The sequence below is a fragment of the Sapajus apella genome, unplaced genomic scaffold, assembly GCF_009761245.1.
Source record: "Sapajus apella isolate SASKATOON/1434 unplaced genomic scaffold, GSC_monkey_1.0 scaffold65, whole genome shotgun sequence".
In the NCBI taxonomy this organism is placed as follows: Eukaryota; Metazoa; Chordata; class Mammalia; order Primates; family Cebidae; genus Sapajus; species Sapajus apella.
In genome coordinates, this window is record NW_022437005.1 from 11,502,419 (window position 1) to 11,522,459 (window position 20,041).

The following is a 20,041-nucleotide window of genomic DNA, read 5'->3' on the forward strand; positions in this document are numbered from 1 at the left end:
AAAGAGAGATTAAACATGGCCTCATCCTTGAAAACACCAGCGGGGAACCCAAGAGGATGGGTAGCTATCCATGAAGAACTAATAGCATTAGTCAAATTTCTTAAGGGGCTGAATGCTGAGAAATTGTGAAGCTGGCCAACACTGCCCCCTGGCGCTGCAACTGATGCTACTTTCAGCCTGTCTGAGCAGTTAGTGTCTTCTATAGGAGAAGCCAACCAGAAGAATTCAACACATTCCTGAAGATCATATCCCCATCAAAGGAAGCCCAGCAGCATTTCCCTAATAATGAGGCCTTTGTCTCCTTAGTAAATCAATCAACACAGACTGACTATGGCCAGGGCAGTGTGATAGTCCTGAACTCAGGGAACTCTGGGTGAGGACATGAGAAATCTATCTGCCCTGGAAGTTACATACTCCATCAAGATGGCCCACTGAGTGCAGTAAGTATATTGATAAATAGATAGGCCAGGCATGGTGGCTCACACCTGTAATCCCAGCACTTTGGGAGGCCAAGGCAGGCGGATCATGAGGTCAAGAGATCAAGACTATCCTGGCTAACATGGTGAAACTCCATCTCTACTTAAAATACAAAAATTAGCTGGGCATGGCCTGTAGTCCCAGCTACTCAGGAGGCTGAGGCAGGGGAATCGCTTGAACCCCAGAGGCAGAGGTTGCAGTGAGTCGAGATCGCGCCCCTGCACTCCAGCCTGGCAACAGAGCCAGACTCCGTCTCAAAAATAATAATAATAAATTGGGAAAACATGAATCCCCTGGTGAAAGAGAAATTCTGAGCAGGTGGCTCTGGGTAGCCAGCCATGGGTTGGAATTCAAGGCAGAACCTGTAGCTGAGGGATAGAGTCAGGAACAGCCTTTGCGGTTTTCTTTTCATGTTAGTTCAACTAGAATTAACTTTATCCTGAACTTACGTGCAAGCAGGCATTGACATTTTGGTAGATTTCCGGTCTGTAGCTTCTGAGAATGGCAGCCAGACCTGGACAGTGGCTTAGAGGGCAGCTGGGAGCATTGGGAAGGTGCTCTGGGGAAATTGTCAGGTTTTTTGGCTGTGGACCAGGGAGAAGTAGAAGTGAAGTAAAGCCTGCAAAAGTTTTTGTCTGGATGGAGAAATGATATAAATCCAGCTAACTCTAGATAGTGATAGAAACATATGTTTCTTAGGTATGCTTAAATTTTATGTGTAATTCTTAGAAAACTAAAAAGATTATGTGATTTCCAAACCATTGGTGAAAGAAATGGAACAAAAGTTGGTCAATTTTTAAAAAACAAAACAGGAAAGAGTGGAGTGGGGAAGGAATAAGCAGGGATGCCAAGTTGGGAAATATAAAATAAGATCAAGAGATATGTCCGTACATCATATCAGTAATAACTGAATTAATTAAATTTTGCCATTAAATAGAAATTGTAGCATAGAGTAAAAAAGAAAGAAAATTTAGAAAGGATGATGCAAGACACGGGACATGGGAAAGACACACATACACACACCACACACACAGAGACACACACCACACACACAGACACACATATACACACACAGAGGCACACACCACACACACGCACACACATCACACATACACCACAGACCACAGATGCATACACACCACACAGATACACACCACACACACGCACACACCAAACACACACCACACACAGACACACATACCACACACACCACACACACACATCACACACCCACCACAAACACACACCACGCTCCATACACCTATGCACACACCACACACACTACACAACACACGTGTGCACACAAATACTACACACACATCTGCACACACATACCACAAACACATACACATCACATGCACACACACCACACACACACAGACACACATACACAGACACACACAGAGACATACACCACACATGCACACAACACACACACAACACACAGACACACACACCACACATACACCACAGACCACAGATGCATACACACCACACAGACACACACCACAAAAACACACACCACACACACGCACACATCAAACACACACAACACACATCACACACACACTTGCACACACATACCAGACACCACGCACATGCACACACCACACACCCACCACAAACACACACCCATGCACACACCGCAGACACCACACACACTACACAACACAGACGTGCACACAAATACTACACACACACCTGCACACACACACCACACACACATTACACATACCACACACACCTCACACCCACCACACATATTGCATATATACACCACACATGTGCCCACACATATACCACACATGCATATGCACACACCACGGACCCCCACACAACCACATCAATGGCACACATACCACACAAAGCATATGCACATGCCACACACATCACATTATGCACACACCCACACACAGGCCCCCACACATACCACACTCACAGTCACACATACACATGTGCACACACAACACATGCATGCACACACACCAAATACACCACACACGCGCATGCTGACACACATCACACACATGCACATACACCACACACACTTGCACACTCATAAGCACACACAAGTGCAGACAAGTGTGCACATACACCCACCTGCTCACATACATACCATATGTGTCCACACACATGTGCACACACACACACCACACACACCCCAAACACATGCACACACCACATACATACATGAATGCACACACACACAACACACACACACACATGTGCGCACACACACAGACACACACATTTAGAGTTTTAGAAGGAAAGAATAGGTAGAGGAAATATTCAATAAATTAAAAGATGCAACACTTCTAGAATTAATGAAACACAATACTCGGGCTCAGGAAGTACACGAATTCCAATCAAGCTAAATAAAAATGAAAGCAGCACGTGTACACATGATTGTGAAACTGTCACAAACCAAAGATAAGCAGCAAGTCTTTAAAAAGTCAGAGTGAAGACAGATTACTTACACAGGAATGGTGTTTAGACTGACAGCTGAGAGTTGAGTAAAATCTTTAAAGTATTTCAGGAAAATAATTGTCAACTTTGAATAGTGTAGTTAGTGAAATCATCTTTCAAGAACAAGTACAAAATACATTTTCAGACAAACAGAACTAATAGGCTTTTCACCCTATTGCTTCAGGATTACTTCCAGAAGAAGAAAAATTATGCCCCAAATGAGGGTAATAAGGGTGGTGTGCCTGCAATGGAAGGACAATGAGAAATGAAAGTGTTTCACTTGTGGGTAAATCTAAGAAACATTAGTGATATGAAAGTGTAGCAATAACACCTGCATCATGGGAAAAAGAAACAAGATAAAAGAAAAATCCTGAACAAGAGTGTCGAAGTGATTAAGAAATCAAAAGTAGCATCCTATATTTCCCTGAATGTTCAGGATAGTTTTACGTTTACATCAATATGCATGTCAAATTTTCTAGATTAACCACACATAGAAGCAGAATATAAACCTTCTAATCTAGTAGGGGGAGAAATGGGGTAAGAACACTGAGTAGTTTGAAAGATGAAAAAAGGAGAAATAGATTTAAAAGAAAGTGTAGAAAACTGTGGAAAGTAGAAAGTTCCTCTTCAAAGTTTCCCTTCTTGTTAAAAAATAAACAATGAATGTTACAAATAATAGTTTCTTTTAAAGACGAACTTCTTCCAAAGCCTTCTTGCTTTTTGCTAATAACTCTTTGGTAAGCCCTGTCCTATGCAGTTGTTAGCTATAAAGGAAGGAGTACATTCTGTGTCCTTGTACTTTAACTGAGATATTTGGTCTGGACATTCTCAGGCATGTCCCAGCTCGCAGCCCATGCCCCTTATTTGAAAATGTTATTACTTTTCTAAGTCCTTTCGCAAGCAACTCCCTCTTTTCCCCTGTTCTTCATTGCTTTTACCTATTTAAGAAAGTTTTAAGCTATTGGCCAATCAGGTTTAGCTTAGACTCTGAGGTCCAGATTCAACCAATGGTGATAGGACACTGCAGTAAGGACCCAATGCATAAGGAATAAATAATCATGCCTTTCTTTTGTTCAGGGCACTCCCCTGGCAAGATTGCTGACAAGTAGCACCCTTTCTGCAGAAAGTAAAATTGCCTTGCTGAGAAAATTTATATTCAAGTGCTACTTCTTTTGCAGCACGAAAAATTTGCATATAACAAAAACATTCACAAATACACACAAAAAATAAATCCATTAAAATAAAAATTAAATGTCAGCAATTATAATTGATGTAAATGGAGTAAATACTCCAACTAAAAACAAAGATTTGGGGGATGAATTTTCAAAATCTCAACTATATACTCCTCAAGAGACAAATCTAAACCTAAAACATATTTAGAAATATTGATAGTAAAAGTATAGAAAATATTCACCAAATAAATATGAAGTGAATATCAGTCAAAATGCACAGTAAGACAAAATGCAAAAGAAGAGTTAATGGAGGAAACTACGTATGATAAATGTTCACCAGGAAGATCTAGAAGTTCTTAACTTGCAGACACCTAATAATACAACTCCAAAAATATGTGCAAAAGTTGACAGAAATACAAGGGGAAACTGAAAATTTGACCCTCATAGTATCTTCAGGCCATGTATACAAAAGCCCAAAATCATTTTTTTAATTGGGGCAGTGACTGTATATCATCTAGATTCACAAAAGTGGCTATTTCACTGGATTCAAACTTTGTTTACAAAATTGAACTCAGTAAAACCAGTTTGTGTGTGCAGATGGAATTTTAGGTCATATTAGTTCTTTGAGATCCTGTGATGCATTCAGTCATGGCTGGGGTTTGTCCCTGGCATCCTTCCCGCTCCTTCCCAGTCTTGTGGGCTCGTGGGCAGGTGGCTCGACATAGGAGAGGATGCAGGACTGAGGAGTGGGAGAGGGGACAGGCAGAATGCCCAGCAAGCGTCCCTTCTCCAGTCTGTCATGCCAAAGGCAACCAGGCTGGGTGCCACCGGGATCTTCACATTGCTGCATAGAATGACTTCAGAGGTCTCCATCACAGAGGCAGAAGAGGAGCATTTATCACAAGGACTCCCCTGACTGGTCCTGGGCTGCCTTGCCTGCTACGGACTTCTTCCAGGAAGTTCTTCAGGGTCCACAGGCGGGAGTACCAGGCAAGGGTACCTAAGGCGTCCACAACACAAGGTAAGAGAAGCCCCAGGGCAGTGTTAAAAGAAAAACCTGAATCAGAGGGAGAACGCTGCAGAGGCCACCAGGTATGGACCGCAGATGTCACTGGGGCAGCCCCTCCCCACTACTCGGAGGTGGCACCTGGCCCTGCCGCTCCTCGCTGCACTCCACCTCCGCCTCCTCGAACTTGGACTCAGGTTTGTATCCACCTCACTTTATCCCAGTCCTGGGCGAGCTGCGTTGGGTTTATGTCTGTATTTGACGAAAATGAGCTATTGGTACCTGTATTGGGGAAACATAGCATACAAGCAAGCAGCTTACAGCCGCAGTGGCAAAATTTTTTTTTTTTATGTCAGAAACTGAGAACTCTTGCAGTCTTTATCTCATCCCTTCTTCTCCAGACAGAAGATACCAAAATGTTGCAATCAAAGATCTCTTCACCTTATTGATAAAGCCACTAATAAGCCAAAATATCTGTCAACGTCAACTGCAGCATGTCAGACCAGTTCTATGGCTACAAGATGCCCCGTCTGATTGCCAAGGTTGAGCGCAAAGGAAATGGAATCAAGACAGTTATAGTTAACATGGTTGACGCTGCAAAGGTGCTTAATCGGCCTCCAACATATCCCACCAAATATTTTGGTTGTGATCTGGAAGCACAGACTCAGTTTGATGTTAAGAATGACCGTTACATTGTCCATTGATCTCATGAGGCGAATAAGACATGTTGGGTGGATTCATTAAAAAATTTGTTCTCTGTCCTGAACGTGAGAATCCTGAAACAGATATGCATGTCAATCCAAAGAAGGAAACAACAGATAATTCTTGTAAAGCCTGTGCCTATCGAGGCATGCTTGACACACATCATAAACTCTGCACATTCATTCTCAAAAGCCCGCCCAAGAATAGTGACAGTGGTGCAGGAAAGAAAGAAAAGGAGAAGAAAAATAGAAAGGGCAAAGACAAGGAAAATGGCTCCATATCCAGCAGTGAGACGCCGCCACCACCAAATGGAATTAGTCCTCCTCCACATACAGTGGAAGCAGAGGAGGAGGATGCCTGGGGAGAAAATACAACTGAGAAAGCTCAAAGGCATCCAATGGATGAAATCAGTGACCATGCAAAGGTTCTGACTCTCGGTGATGGTTTGGAGAGAACAGTTGAGGGGTGGGTCAATATCATCTTTGATTTTGCCAAGAAGAAGAAAGAAGAGGCTATTATTGATTCATCTGACAAAGAAATTGTTACTGAAGCAGCAAGACTGGATGTGAAAGCCATGGGCCCTCTTGTTCTGACTGAAGTTCTTTTTAATGAGAAGATTAGAGAACAAATTAAGAAATATAGGCGCCATTTCCTACTATTTTGTCTCAACAAAAAAGCTCAAAGGTGCCTTCTTCATGGTTCGGAGTGTGCGGTAGCAACGCATCAAGCTCAGCATATCTCCACGATTCCATGTATCTTGAAAGAGTTGTACGAAGCAGACCTTTTAGAAGAGGCCAGCATCAGCTGGTTGGAAAAGATCTCTAAGAAATACGTCTCCAAAGAACTTGCCAAAGAGACTCGTGTCAAAGCAGAACCATTTATGAAATGGTTAAAGGAGGCAGAGGAAGAATCCTCTGGTGGTGGAGAAGAAGATGAAGATGAGAACATGGAGGTGGTGTATTCGAACAGTGCAAGTGTGCCGAAAGTTGAAACCATAACGTCCGACAGCAAGGATGACAGCACTCATATGGATGCCATTTAAGGGGATGGATGCAACCTAGCTTAACCGTGTAATGCTGCAAACTTTTTTCCGTTATCAGCCAGAAGTGCAACATGTATGTGCAAAAGCTAAAATAGCTTAATGTCATGCTACACTTTACACTAGAAATTATTACTCTGAGTGGTCTCTAAGCCCAATGAGACATACATCAGTGAGCAGATGTAGTTTGCTTATTTATAGCATGTTTCTTTTTGAAGAACTAGTGGTGGACACATTTGGATCACATTTATACAGTTACCAATATCAAATAAAGATTTGATACTGGTCATTCTACAGGGCTTTGGCTCTGAATGACTTTGAAGCTGAAGCTGGCTCCGTTTTAAAATGTTGTGCCATCATTTCTCCTGATGAGCATTCTTGGAGCCTGCTGGCTACTGTTAGGTGCTGAGGCTGTAAAGAAGTCTTCAACAGAATGTAAAGCAAGCTTACTTGTAATTACCTTATTCAGCACATTAAGAAATACAGTACTAAAGTTTTATCTCTAGTCCCACTAAAGTTTTATGTCTAGTCCCTCAAATTGGCATCTGGTAATGTACCTTGTGAGGTAGACTGATAATCAAATGACAATGAAACATCTTACCAAGAAGTAAATATGACCTGAGTGTCCTATAAATTAAGAGCAGGTTTTGAAACTTGGAGAGTTGTTTTCTCATTTCACATACACTTGCCTCAAATCATAGTCTTTGAAGTGGTATGCATTGCAGATTGGATGAGCCACGGAAATTATTACATTAACAAGCGTTTTGTGTATGTAATAGTTACTTTGTATTGAGAGAACATGCTTTGGGGTGCAGTGAAACAATAAACTGATTTTATTTGGAAGACGCAGGGAAGGGTACACTTACTAGCAACCTAAGCATAATTTTTCAGCTTTTGCCCTTAGGGTTTAAATTACAATTCCAAAATATTAGACATACTATATCTTCTTGCTCAGTATGGCTTTTTCCCGCTTATTGTTTGTTCTTTAATGCCTTTTACATTTGAACACATAGCTTGTGGTTTTTAGATTTTGGTTACTATCTTGCCAAATATAAGTGTTACTGTGCTTCATACTTGATTTTCTTTTTCTTTTTCTTTTTTTTTTTCAGAATGTCTTATGTAAAAAGAAAGCTAAAAGTATACTTCTAAGTCAGAGCCTCTGTTTTGCTGTAAGGTTTGGGATATTTTTTACCTCACATTGAATATAACCAGGCACCTGCGTGCAGGTGACAAGGACCTGACAGAGCCCATGCAGGGCTTTAGATCTGAACACACACGAGTCAATAACTTGCTTGTGAACGCCTTGCCTGATCTGAACTCAGTACGGATTTTGACTGTGTTTGAGTAATCATCTTCAAGGCTAAACGTGGCAGTTTTCCCTTTTCACAAAGGTGCATGGTGGGAATTGAAAATCAATAGGGTTAATTTTGGAGCGGTGGTTTATATCATTCGCCTCTTTGTTTTTCTGTAACTTATCTCACAGATGAGCCCTTAATAACAAATAGGTGTAAAAAATTGAAAGGATACAAACGTTTGATGTAATAAACCCTTGTTGGCTTAATATTTTGAGGAATTGAAACCTAGCAGTCTTACTGGAGAGACAAGAATTGGCCTCCAGCTGCCTTTGATAGATTCTGGTGCAAGTGGAGCAGGAGTCATATACGTGGAGGGAATGTGCTTTGTCACACCAAAGACGATTTTTTTTCTTCAAACTCAATGTGGCATAGGTTTAAAATTCTTTGCCTCGAGGCCAATTTGCCTTCATTAACTGGAACGGGTTTCTCTGTGTTGGTCAGCCTGGTCTCAAACTCCCAACCTCAGGTGATCAGCCCACTTCAGCCCCTCAAAGTGCTGAGATCACAGACATGAGCCACCGTGCCCGCCCACATGATATTTTTTAAAGCATTTTTGTTTCATGTGAATTTAACCCTATATTGGGAAAGCGGTGTTAATATTTTAATAGTATTATTATTTTATTTTTACATACTAATTTTACAAAACTTAGAATATATTTTAAAAATTGAAAGTATCCATTTGTCCATTATCTGAAAAATATTATGACTATTTTAAAGAATTTTTGTCTTTCGTCTTTGTTGTTTTCTCTTCCAGTATCACACACACTACTTTACCTCCTCCGTAGGGATGACCTGTTGTTGGCTGATCAGCACTCATACCCCTTTCTTTTTTGTTGGAAGGGGCCCAATTACATTAGTTAATGGGAAAAAAGAGTGTAGGGGAGGCTGGCCACAACCTCAGCACCAGAGGTGAATTTTGATTGGACTAAACCAAACAAGGAATTCTGCCCACCTGGCTGGTGATGATTGGCTTAGGCCTGAGCGTGACATGCAGTGCTGACCAGTGAGGAGTGAGAGGGCGCCTGCTTGCAGGTAGGGTTTACTCCTCGATGAAGTGTGGCCATAAGTCGTCTCCACTGCAATGTCTGGACTTCGGGAGCCTCCAGTGACCTTGCAGGGACAAGCGTGAGAAGAAAAGTCTAAGGATGGCAGGCAGAAGGACAGAAGTCACCTGGGTTCCTGATGATGGCCTGCAGCAGCTCAGAGTTCTCATCTCCAGCCTCCAGTCACACAGGACAGTGGTTGTCCTCTGTGGGGCGTGGCCATTTGAGCTCCCGGTTCTTGCACAGCCAGGGAGAGAGCAGCCCAATGATACACCAGGCTCGGCTCTTAGGATGACGTTTTGCTGTGTTCCTAGAGTTCTTCTCAAGTTATTGATGCAGACCATTCCAGCAAGCTATGATTCCATCATTTACTTTCTTGGTCCCATATTGTCAAACTTTCTCATTTGGTTTTGATATTAATAGAAATGTCAATAATTACAGTAATAATAGCTAATATTTAATTTGCTCCTTCCTCGGTTACACCAGAAACTGAGCCAAATACATTACTCATGTCATCTCGTTTAATCTTCAGAAAAATGGGTATTCTGCTGTTATCCCCATTTTACAGTTGAAAAACTGAGAGATCAGAGAGGTGGTGTAATTCATCTAAGGTCACGTGGCTAGAGGTGGCAAAGCCACCTCAAAGACGATGCTCTCATATCATATATGTACATATACACACGTATGTATATACACATTATAAAATATTAATCTGCCGCATTGAAGAGAGTTCCTTACGTCAAGAAAGCATCCTTCCATTTTTACTTCAGTGCTTCTAGCCCCTTTCTCTTGTGCCACTTCCTATTTCTCCTTTCTCTTTGTAATATTACAGAGATTTGTGCACTACTTGTATATTTTGCATGCAAAACCAGATGTTAAGGTTATTATTTCATTTTCATTCTGCTTTACAAATGTGTTTATTTCTAATTCTATCTTTTTTCTTTTATTTAGGGAATTTTTTACTCAGCAACAGTTTGTGAGCATGATTCCACATTAATAAATACGCCGTTCTGTTACAATTTTAGTGGTTGCCTGTATTGCCTAAGTATGATGTTTATAAGTTGCAGAGCTTACTGGTTCCCTCTGCCAAACTCAATCCTGGATGAGCTAAGGAAGAGGGATGGATGCAACAACTGAGGAGTAAACATGAGGAAATGTATTGAGAACCCTCTGGGAGGCAGAACCAGTGTGGCCACAGAGCCCAGAGCCAGGGCTGCTGTCTCTACACAGGAAAGACAGAACTTCTAGAGTTCACACCAACTGTTCTTTATTGGTGCAGTCTCAGGCCTGTTATGATCTGTATTAGCCAGAATGAATACAAGAGCATAGGGCTCATCATTTTCTGTTGCTACAGGAAGGAATTGGTGATGTTTAATTTTCACAAGAGGATGGTACTAGCATAGGCCAAAGAGAGCGAGCTTCTGTTTTCTCACCAGCAGAGATGGGAGCATGGAGCCTAGCCTGACAGATCACCGTGCCAGCTTCCAGAGAAAGCCCTCACAAGTAGCAGTTCCACGCTTTCTTTGCACTGCCCTGTCTTCTCCATGAAGCGCCATATTTTCCCATCAGCTAGAAGGTATCTCTCTGGATTCTGAACTCCAAAGAGTGAATCAGACACAGCTGCTGTCCCAGAGGAGTTGACAAAGCAACACGTGGTAAGAGCTGCAGCCTGAAGAATGAATAAAATGCACCACATACCCCCAGATTGGGAAGGGGTGAGGGGAGAGCCCGGCCGAAGTCAGAAATAGCGTAGATGTGCACGTGTATAATAAAGGCCACACACCCCCAGATTGGGAAGGGGTGAGGGGCGAGCCCAGCTGAAATCAGAAATAGTGGAGATGTGCAGATGTGTAATAGAGGGAATGCCTTGAGAAGCAAACACACCACAAAACGTTTATTTTTAAATAATAAATAAATGGCAAAGGAAGTGCAGGAAAGGAAACATTCACAAAATCCAAGTCACTAAAGTGCTTTCAATCATAAATTTTAAAAGACCAAAAGCCTGGTCTGACTTAAAACACTGTTTCCAGATATCCACCAATTGTTTAAACATGATCTCATGCTATTTCTGAAGGAAATGCAGAAGTGCCCAGAATATGGCTTTCTTTGAGTCCCAGGGTGCAGAGCCTATCAAGTGACACTCAGGAAAACAAAATTGCTGCCTAACATGAAAATTGAAATGCCCAAGACCAAGTTCAAAGTAAAGACAATATAATTCATTCATGTGTTTGCATGGAGTCTTCACTACAATAATATCAGATTTTTCTGGAGGTTAAAGAATTTTATACTTCCTAATTGAGAATGAGGAGATAAGACCTAACCTATTCATCTACACAGTACATTGAAACACACATCTCAGATGATGCCTGGCACTGAAATGCTTTTTAAACTTCAGTTCCTCCCTGCTCAAGCTACAAAAGAGAATCAAAAGTTCTGCACCAAGTTAACTGGTTCAAGTGCCATTAAGAAACCGTTTCCATTCTAGAATGAAATAGAATTTTCCTTAGGTCACTCATCAGTCCTCTTAAAGCAAGTGGCATTGTATTTTATCTTGACATTGTAAGAAGAAAATCAAACTGAGAGTATATGTCTTGGACCATTTTTGTCTTTCGGAAAATGCCAGTGAGGGATATGCACATTTTCAACCTTTGACGGTGAAAGCTGCTGGTCTCATATGGCTCCCATCTTCCCTGGCTGGGACCCCTCTGGCGCTGTGGAGTTGGACTCTCCTTGAGCACCAGCCCCTGGGTGCACTTTCTTCGTCTCCTGTCGGGCAGAGCTGGAGAGGTCCATCGCCACATCTTCCAAGGCATTCTCAGGGCCCACTTTATCTGAGCCTCTCTGTGGTCCTGCTTGACTCTGGTTAGAACCTTGTTTGAAGTGGTCAGAGCCCCAGAGTCCTGCCAACTTATCTTCACTTCCTGGCTTCCTTATCATCCCCATGGATTTTTTATGCATCCCTTGCAACAAAAAAGGAAAAAATAAAAATTTAAATTCACCAATGAAGTAAATTTTCTTATTGTTGTTCTTCTCTAAATCCCATTAGAATTATCCTTGTCAGTGCCTGTCTCTGGGGCCTATGGGAGAAGCGGTGGGCAACTCCCACCTTAGGGGTTGAAAGCAGGTGCCTGCCTCCGGGTCACATCCAGCAAAGGTGCTTTGGATGACAAGGTGATTGGCATTAGGTCCACTTCCCCCAAGGCTGCGGTCCTGCGGATGCCAGTATGTGCCCTCCCCAACCTGCTTGTGCAATTTCAGACGAGCTGGCTTGGGTCGCTGCCCACAATGCCCTCTCTAGCGTTTCAATCCTTGAGAGCAAAGTCAAGACATATTTATGATTGGGATCTCCAGTGCCCAGGATAGTGCTGCTTGGTAGCTATTCAAAAACTGTTCGCTGAGCAAAAACCTTCCTCCATCCAAACCTAAAACGCCACCATGATCCTCATAACTAATCCTCGCGGAGGTACTCATCTGTGACTCATTCCCACAATCTGTCATCCCTGCCTGTCAGTTTCTGGCAACAGCAAACAGAGCAGCAAGGGTGGAGCCTCCTGAGTGGCCAACCCCGAAGTTTGGGCCTCAGCAGCGAGACTGCTTAAGCACCAAGCATCTAAGGTACGTGAAAGCCACACAGCAGGTCGTTCATGGCAGAACCAAGCCCGCAGCCAGCCCTCCTGACTCAGATGGAGGGGCTCACTGTCTCCGGGGTCGCTGCTCGGCACCGCCCTATTTCCTATTACCAAGTGCCCTAAATTGTATGGTCTAAATATTCTAACAGCATTCAAGACTTGGGAAACATATTTCACATAATGCAATGATGTCATTTCACCCTTAAATCCCAAATACATATTTAGCATACGCAATCCGGTGAGCCTTTTTCACAGAGCCTAGACAGTCTCTGTGAAAAATGAGGCAACCGTCCAGAGGCTGCAAGCTTTGTTATTAGTTAAAAATAAAAAGGAAGGTTCTGGGCCTGAATCTCAGTAAATTGACGTTACCTTACTTTGGAAATGGTTGCCTCGATGGGAACCCCCGAGTATCCCCCTTCTTCCCCCCACACCCGGAACCGCACGCTCCCGGGGGGCCCTTTCTTACCCAAGAGCCAGGGCGCGCAGGAGCCAAGCAGGCCGCCCTCGGCGGAGTTGAGCACGGAGTCGGGCAGCGGGATGCAGTGGCGCACCATGGCCCCGTACAGCCCGTACTCGGCCATCACGCTGCTGCCGCCCCACCGCTTCTCCCGCTTGCGCCATTTGGCCCTGCGGTTTTGAAACCAGACCTGGTTGGAGGCAGGAGGAAAAGCAGAGGGCACACAGAAGAGACAGTGAAGAGGGGCGCCTGGAGGAGCGCAGGCGGCGTCCCTGGGCTCGGAGCTCCTCTCTCGAGCACGAGCACGATCTCATGCTATTTCTGAAGGAAATAGCTCCTGAGGGCCAACCAGCAGCCCCCAGGCAGCACACCCAGGAGCCCCCAGCGGCGCCCATGTGCGCTCCCGACTCACGGGCATTCAGCGCGGTAGGGACACGAGTGACCACGACCACTGAAGTTTCCATAGAGTCAGGAATGAAAAAACTAAAGAATCAAAGTCCCTTTTCCCACATTGTGTGAAAAGGTCAACTACAGTGTTTCTGCTTTTTCTCATTGATTGGAAGCAGTTCACTGGGGCAATCGCTCCTTCCAAGCTTAGGCTATTGGATTGCTGGTGATATTTCTCATTAAAAACATTATGTTAGTAAAAGACTATCATGAAATACGGTGTAGCTGTTAAAAAAGAGTTAGTGACATATCTTCTGACAAAAACAAAAGCAAACTTCTACCTATGCATGTGAGCGTGTATATAGGCACGTAGATATGTGTATGCGCATACATATGCAAGGGCAGATAGTATACTCCACAAAGTGCGGAAAGGTCTCCTCAGGCATTTATGTTGATTTCTTTCAGGGTTTGAGATGGAGAGGCAGTCTTCCTTCCCCGCCCCACCCCCCATGGCATATCTTTATATAGTTTCTAGTTGCAACACACATTATTGCGTGATTTTAAAGAATAATTTGATATTAATAATAATAAAAGGCAAAAAGGCATGAGGGTCACAGGGACATGCTCTTGTGGTGACTTCAGCTAAGGCACCCTCAGTTTCTGTCCAAAGGAAGCTGTAGAGAAGTGACTACTGATTGGCTGGCTGAGTATGGGAATGACACGTTCTCTATGTGTCTTTGAAAAGGAGAAAAGGGACCCCCACACCTGTATCCGGTCTTCAGGGAGCTCGGTTTTCACAGCCAGCATTTCTCGGGCATACACATCAGGGTAGTGGGCCTCGCTGAACGCCTTCTCCAGCTCCTCCAGCTGGTGAGCAGTGAAAACTGTCCTGCAAGGACCCCAAAACACACACGTAGGCACGTGTCCCCTGGGGAAAGCAGCCTCCCTGGCCTTAAGGACCACCGTGCCTGCCTCCCCCGCGGTCAACACCTCAGAAGCCACCTCATGATAACAGAACACCCCATCTCTGAATGATTAGCTGATGTAGTCCAGAAGTTTGATTCAAACAAAAACAGTCCTTTTACCTCTTTCTTAATGAATTCCATCCATTCATTCCGACAAAATCTATTTGACAGACCCACAAAATTGTGTCTTTAAAATGCTACTGAAAAAAATACTACCAAGACTGTAGCATTTTCCCAGCCTCCTGGGACTGCAGAATTATCTTCCCAAATGGCTTCTGTGCTCTTCCCACTGCCAACCAGGAGGCCATTGGGCCTGCCATCATGCAGGGCCATAAATTCTCAGATGCAGGTGCCAGAAAACTTGGACTGTGTCCCCAGGAAAGGCAGACAGAGAGGACTGCCTGGCCCTGTACCTGTGCCTCCGCTTCTTCCTCTTGCCCAGGGTGGGGGACGCCTTTATGTCATTCCTGTCTTCAGATGGGCTTTCCTCATCTGCTGGCACAAAAAGAAGAAGACGAGTTTAAAGGTGATCATGTTCTTCCCTTTATTTCCTGGATTTTAATGTAAGGACTGAAGTTATGAACCTCTCGGGTATTTGAGTAGTTAACAATAGGAGCTAGCATTTTCAGCACCTACTAGATCCCAGACTCTGTGCTTAACATTGTCCATGCATTATCTCAAGTATTCTTAATAAAATACTAAAACACAAAAATGGCTGCTATTATTACCATTCTATTTTTACAGATGAGAAAACTGAGGCACAGAATGGTTAAATAATGTGCCCAAGAGCACACAGGTAGTAAATGTGAAGTTGGGATTCAAATCCCACATCATCTGAAGCCAAAGCTCCTCAGCCACTGATTACACTTTCTATCCCCACACTGCTTCCAAACACAGCCTTATCATCTTAACCTCTACACCAACATTTCCCAAAGGAAGTCTGGGGCTTGTGACATCAGAACCCTTGTCAGAACTGCACCCCTGCGCTGATGCACCAAATCAGAATCTCTGGAGGTGGGGTCTAGGAGGCTCCTTCTTGACAAGTGTGCTCAGATGATTTGTAGTTGCCCTTGAAAATTTGAGAACCACTCTGCTCTGTTTTACCTTTTTATACTCATTATATCAAAAAGTCTAGATGGAAAAGAAAGTTAGAGGACCAAACCATTGTGACATTCATTGCAAAAAAGCATAATTTCCTCAAAATATTTTTTTAAGTGAGTAAAGGCAAAAATAATAATAATTTTATTACATCAATTACATCCTACATCAATTAGTCCACCAGAAACCTGACTTGGATTAAAACATTCTGTATTGGGCTGTCCAACCTGATAGCCATGAGACACATAAGGTTATTGAGCACATGGAATGTGGCCAATCAGATCAAGACCTGCTGTAGACATAAATCAGTCAATGGTGTTAGAAGACTTAGTGCTCCTAAAAAGTAAAATGTTTTTGTGTTGATTATGTGTAAAATGATAATATTTACAACTATTGTCAGTTTAAAATGGAGGATTTAGATTCATTTCACTTTTAATGTGACTGTGAGAAATTTCCATCAAACATGTAATCACATCACATTTCGCTTGGACAGCTCTGCTCCAGATCTTCAGAAATGCCCGCAGAATAAGATTTAGCTGCCTTTCATTTTGTCAGTGCTCATAGAAGAATGAACTCATCCCATGAACACAGTTTTTGCATTTTTAGTGACACTGATAGGAAGTTTCATTTTGTCTTAGGCAGAGGCTCATGAAATTAAGTCCTTTTAGAGTGGAGCCTGCCTGTTGATCTGATATGCTTCCTTTTAATATCAGGAGACCCAATGTACTCTTTTTTCCTTGGCTGCCTGGATGCTCAGTTCTAGGTTCTACCACGTACCTTCGCTAGTCCACCCTTTCTTTCATAATTCTTTTCTCTCCCACACCCCAACCCACTCGATTTCTTAGCCCTTGTCCTTTACAGAATTTCATTGCTTCCTTCTCTTGCCCCGCCACCCGCCTGGATTTCTTTGAGGAAATGGGTAGGCAGAGAACACATCTCTAGGCTAACTACATAACTCTAGGCGTAATGAATCCCCGAGGTTGTTTCTTTCTTCTGCCCGAGGTGCCGGCAGAGGAGCAAGGTAACCGAGAGTCTCTTTTCAGCACCCTGAGGGACGGACAGTTCCTGGGCTCAAGGCCTGGTTCTCTTCAAGGAGCCGTCAATCATTCGATCAGTTCCGCCCGCGTTTCCACCTGGTACCAGGTTCGGCGCTGCTGGTGAACAACACAGGCCCCAGGCCTTCCCGACCCACGCCGCTGCCGGAGGCCGAGACTGGAGCCTGACACTGAGGGTAAAAAAGGCCATCTGGAGATGGTTGTTGGGGTGCCAAGACCCCAGGGTCTCATAAAAGGGTTCCACCTGGCACCAGGTGGTGGCGGTCCGGCATTGCTGTGGGAACAGGATCCCGGATGAGAGGCAGGGATTTGGGATGCAAGCAAGGGGCAGGGGGCGCAGCTACGCGAATGCTCCTCCCCCGACCGGGCCTAGCTCTGGGCTCCCCGCTTCCCTTAAATCTGGGCCGCTGGGGCCGTGGGCGTAGTGGGGCAATGGTGTGTGACCTCTGCGCTGCTCGGAGCCTAGGGGGCCGGGGCAGGAGCGGGAATTGCGGGCTTGATTACCGGACGTCGAGACGCTCTCGTTGCGCTTCTGGCGGCCAAGCGCAGGCGGACGACTGGGGGCCTTCGGGGCAACGGGCTCGGGGCCCCTGGGCTGCAGGAAGGGCATGTCAGTTAGGAGCAGGCAGGGCGCTCGAGTGGCCGCCGGAGGCTGCGCGCCGAAGCCACAGAGGAGGCCGAGCCCCAGCGGGAGGGCCCCACGCGCCAGGCTGGAGCTGTCCAGCCCTGGGCCAGGGCACCGCGCGGCCGCCGGACCCTCGCAGCCAGATCCCTGCCCCGGGCCGGCGGGCGCCGGCAGGTCGGCCTCCAAGCCCAGCAGGTCCGTGATGGCGAAGCCCCGGGGTCGCGAGCCCCGGGGAGAACCGCCAGGCACCAGCGCCCTGCTCCTGGTGCGGCCGTCGGAAAGCGCATCCCGGCCAGTCATGGTTCCTTAGCAAAAAGGCGCGAGCCTCTCTGCATCCTGTTTGCGGAAAGGCCCAGCTTAGGGGAAGCTTTATACGATTGGGCTGCTGGTCGGGCGCGGGAGGCCTGAAGAGCTCCAATCAGCTGGGCGAGGGCGCGTCGCCGTTCCGGACCCCGCGAGTTGGGGACGCCACCAGCTCTCCTCCCCTCGGTCACCGCCCTCCCAGCTGCAGTCCTCTCCGTCACCTCCTTCTCCTCTCTTCTCTCCAGCCCACCCCATCCCCCATTCTAGGAAGAAGGGGAGGGAAAAAGGGAAGGGACAGTGACTCCGCTGTCTCCCTGTCCCTGGAAAAGCCGCAAGTTCTACGTCCTGCCGTGGTCTTCTCCTTTCTTCCAAACTCTGGGTGGAGGTCCCACACCCAGCTGCCCTGAAGCTTCTTTGATGCTACCCAACTGCCCATTAAGACCTAGCACCCCATTCCCAACGACACCCCCATGGTAAGTCCCCAACCAGCCCTCCACTTCCGCCGCCGGTGCCACGAGGGCCTTCTCGCAAGACGGCCTTCTCCGAAAATCCCCAAAGGGAAAGGAATGAAAATCGTGTATTTAATCTTCGGTCATTCTTCCTCCATCCAAAGCCACCCCCAGGCTCGTCCCCAGCACTCCACGGGCTGAGCTGTAGGGGGTCGCAGCCTCACACAAGCTGGGGAAAGGGAGAGAAGTAGAGGCAGGAGTGAACTGCCCCGGGCTGAGACAGGCAGGGTACCAGATTTAACCAACAAAACACAATAGGCTCAGTGAAATGTGAATTTCGGATAAACAGGGAGGGCTTTTTTTTTTTTTTTTTTTTTAGGAAGTATCAGTATTTTATTCAGCAACCCTAAACTGGGGAGGAGTGGAGAGAGGTAAACTGGAATAAAATAGGGTCTGTCTACTGGGAAGCACATCTTTTCATCGGGGCTTACAAATCATTGTGCGGTTTCCCGATTATTCAAAGAAACCCTGATTCTTTGAGTAATCAGTGAAATTTTCGTATTCGCTAAAGTTGACCACAAAGCACGTGGGTAAGCCACTCCTGGTTCGCTCTTTGAACCCAACCAACCCTCATCGCTGGGATGCCTGAGTCCACCCTTACCAATCCCAGAGCCCCGGAAGCATATCTCTTAAATCCCACTCTCTGAGGGTCCTACAGTCCGAGGTCCCTCAGCGACGGAGGAACGAATGCCTGAGCCGCAGGGGAACCCGGCGCTGCTGCCTGCGCTCCTGCCGGGCTGGAGCCCGAGTCCCGGCCCTGAAAAGTGGGTCTCCCGCTCTCTGCGCGTTCGAGTGGGGCCTCCGCTAAACATGCAGATTAAACAAGGGGCTTCCGATCAGGATAATTACAGGAGGCTACTCATTAACTTTCCATTACTAAAGGAAGACCCAAATCTTTCCTTGCAAGCTGTTCCCGGGATTAGCAAAACAATAACTTTCCTTTGCGATAATTGTCTTTTGAATTGCTCCAGCTCCGGGGCGGGAAGCTGGGGACGCTTTAGATGCCAGGATTGTTTTTAGCTCCCCGAGCAATATTCCCCTAGATTTATCTCTGGGTTTAAAGTAGGCGTTGGGGACACGGGGTCCGAAAGAAGTGCTCTGACTCTTAGTGCGGCTGCGTAGTCGTTTGTAAATCCGAATTTGGGGTCGCAATTAAGGGAGATACCTACAATTCCACACAGCTTGCAGCTCGCGACAGGTCAAGCAGGCAGGGCAGTAGATTCTAAGGTGGCCCGACCGGGGTCGCCCGCGAGTGGAAAGCCTAAGAGTCAGGGGCGGACTCGGGTGCCGCGCCTGCAGCGCCGGGTGGCGACCGAGTGGCCTCACCTGGGCCAGGGCTTGGGGCCTCCCTCCCCTAGGTCTGCCTGGAAGGTTCGCGATCACCGGAGTGACAGACCCCGAGTAGATAGCCAATGATCCAAAGACACCAAAAGGCCAGGCGGCAGGAGCCCAGCCTCGACCACTCCCTACGATGACCGCGGCGCAATACCAAGAACATCCCCATGTCCAAACCCTTGGGAAGGATCGTCTTAAACTCATTTTGCAGGTGAGAGCAACTGAAACTTACTAATCCAGTCACAGCGGACACAAAGACTTGGGGAGAGGGAAACCAAGCAAGCGACCAGATCAAAGGAGCCCCTGTTGGGGCTCTAAGGGGACTCAGAGATGGAGAAGAGGCGAACTTCTAAGGGGTCTTGCAATTCCTAGGCTGAGACGTCCCTAACGCACCCCGGGACCCCAGTGCCAGGGAGGG

General features: G+C 45.8%; 1 protein-coding gene and 1 pseudogene across 2 annotated transcripts; one reads left to right on the top strand and one right to left on the bottom strand.

The window, feature by feature from the left end:
* The first annotated feature begins 5,420 nt into the window (after positions 1-5,420).
* LOC116530175 lies at positions 5,421-7,156 on the top strand (annotated as a pseudogene). Its single transcript, XR_004259870.1, has one exon. The product of XR_004259870.1 is annotated as a eukaryotic translation initiation factor 5 pseudogene (transcript).
* A 3,951-nt stretch (positions 7,157-11,107) lies between these two features.
* Positions 11,108-18,047, bottom strand: VSX1 (visual system homeobox 1). Its single transcript, XM_032248243.1, has 5 exons — positions 17,356-18,047; positions 15,112-15,190; positions 14,499-14,622; positions 13,356-13,536; positions 11,108-12,220 (listed from the first exon to the last, which is right to left on the bottom strand). The coding sequence occupies exons 1-5, from the start codon at positions 17,774-17,776 to the stop codon at positions 11,931-11,933; spliced, it is 1,095 nt and encodes a 364-aa protein (XP_032104134.1). The 5' UTR covers positions 17,777-18,047; the 3' UTR covers positions 11,108-11,930.
* Between the last annotated feature and the right edge of the window lie 1,994 nt (positions 18,048-20,041).

Bases quoted from the DNA above. Each gene is read 5' to 3' on its own strand.
- VSX1 (XM_032248243.1), bottom strand. From the start codon at position 17,776: ATGACTGGCCGGGATGCGCTTTCCGACGGCCGCACCAGGAGCAGGGCG. The intron at 15,191-17,355 runs GTAATCAAGCCC...TTGTGCCAGCAG, and splicing joins CGAGAGCGTCTCGACGTCCG to ATGAGGAAAGCCCATCTGAA. The intron at 12,221-13,355 runs GTAAGAAAGGGC...TTTTGTTGCAAG, and splicing joins CTGCGCGCCCTGGCTCTTGG to GGATGCATAAAAAATCCATG.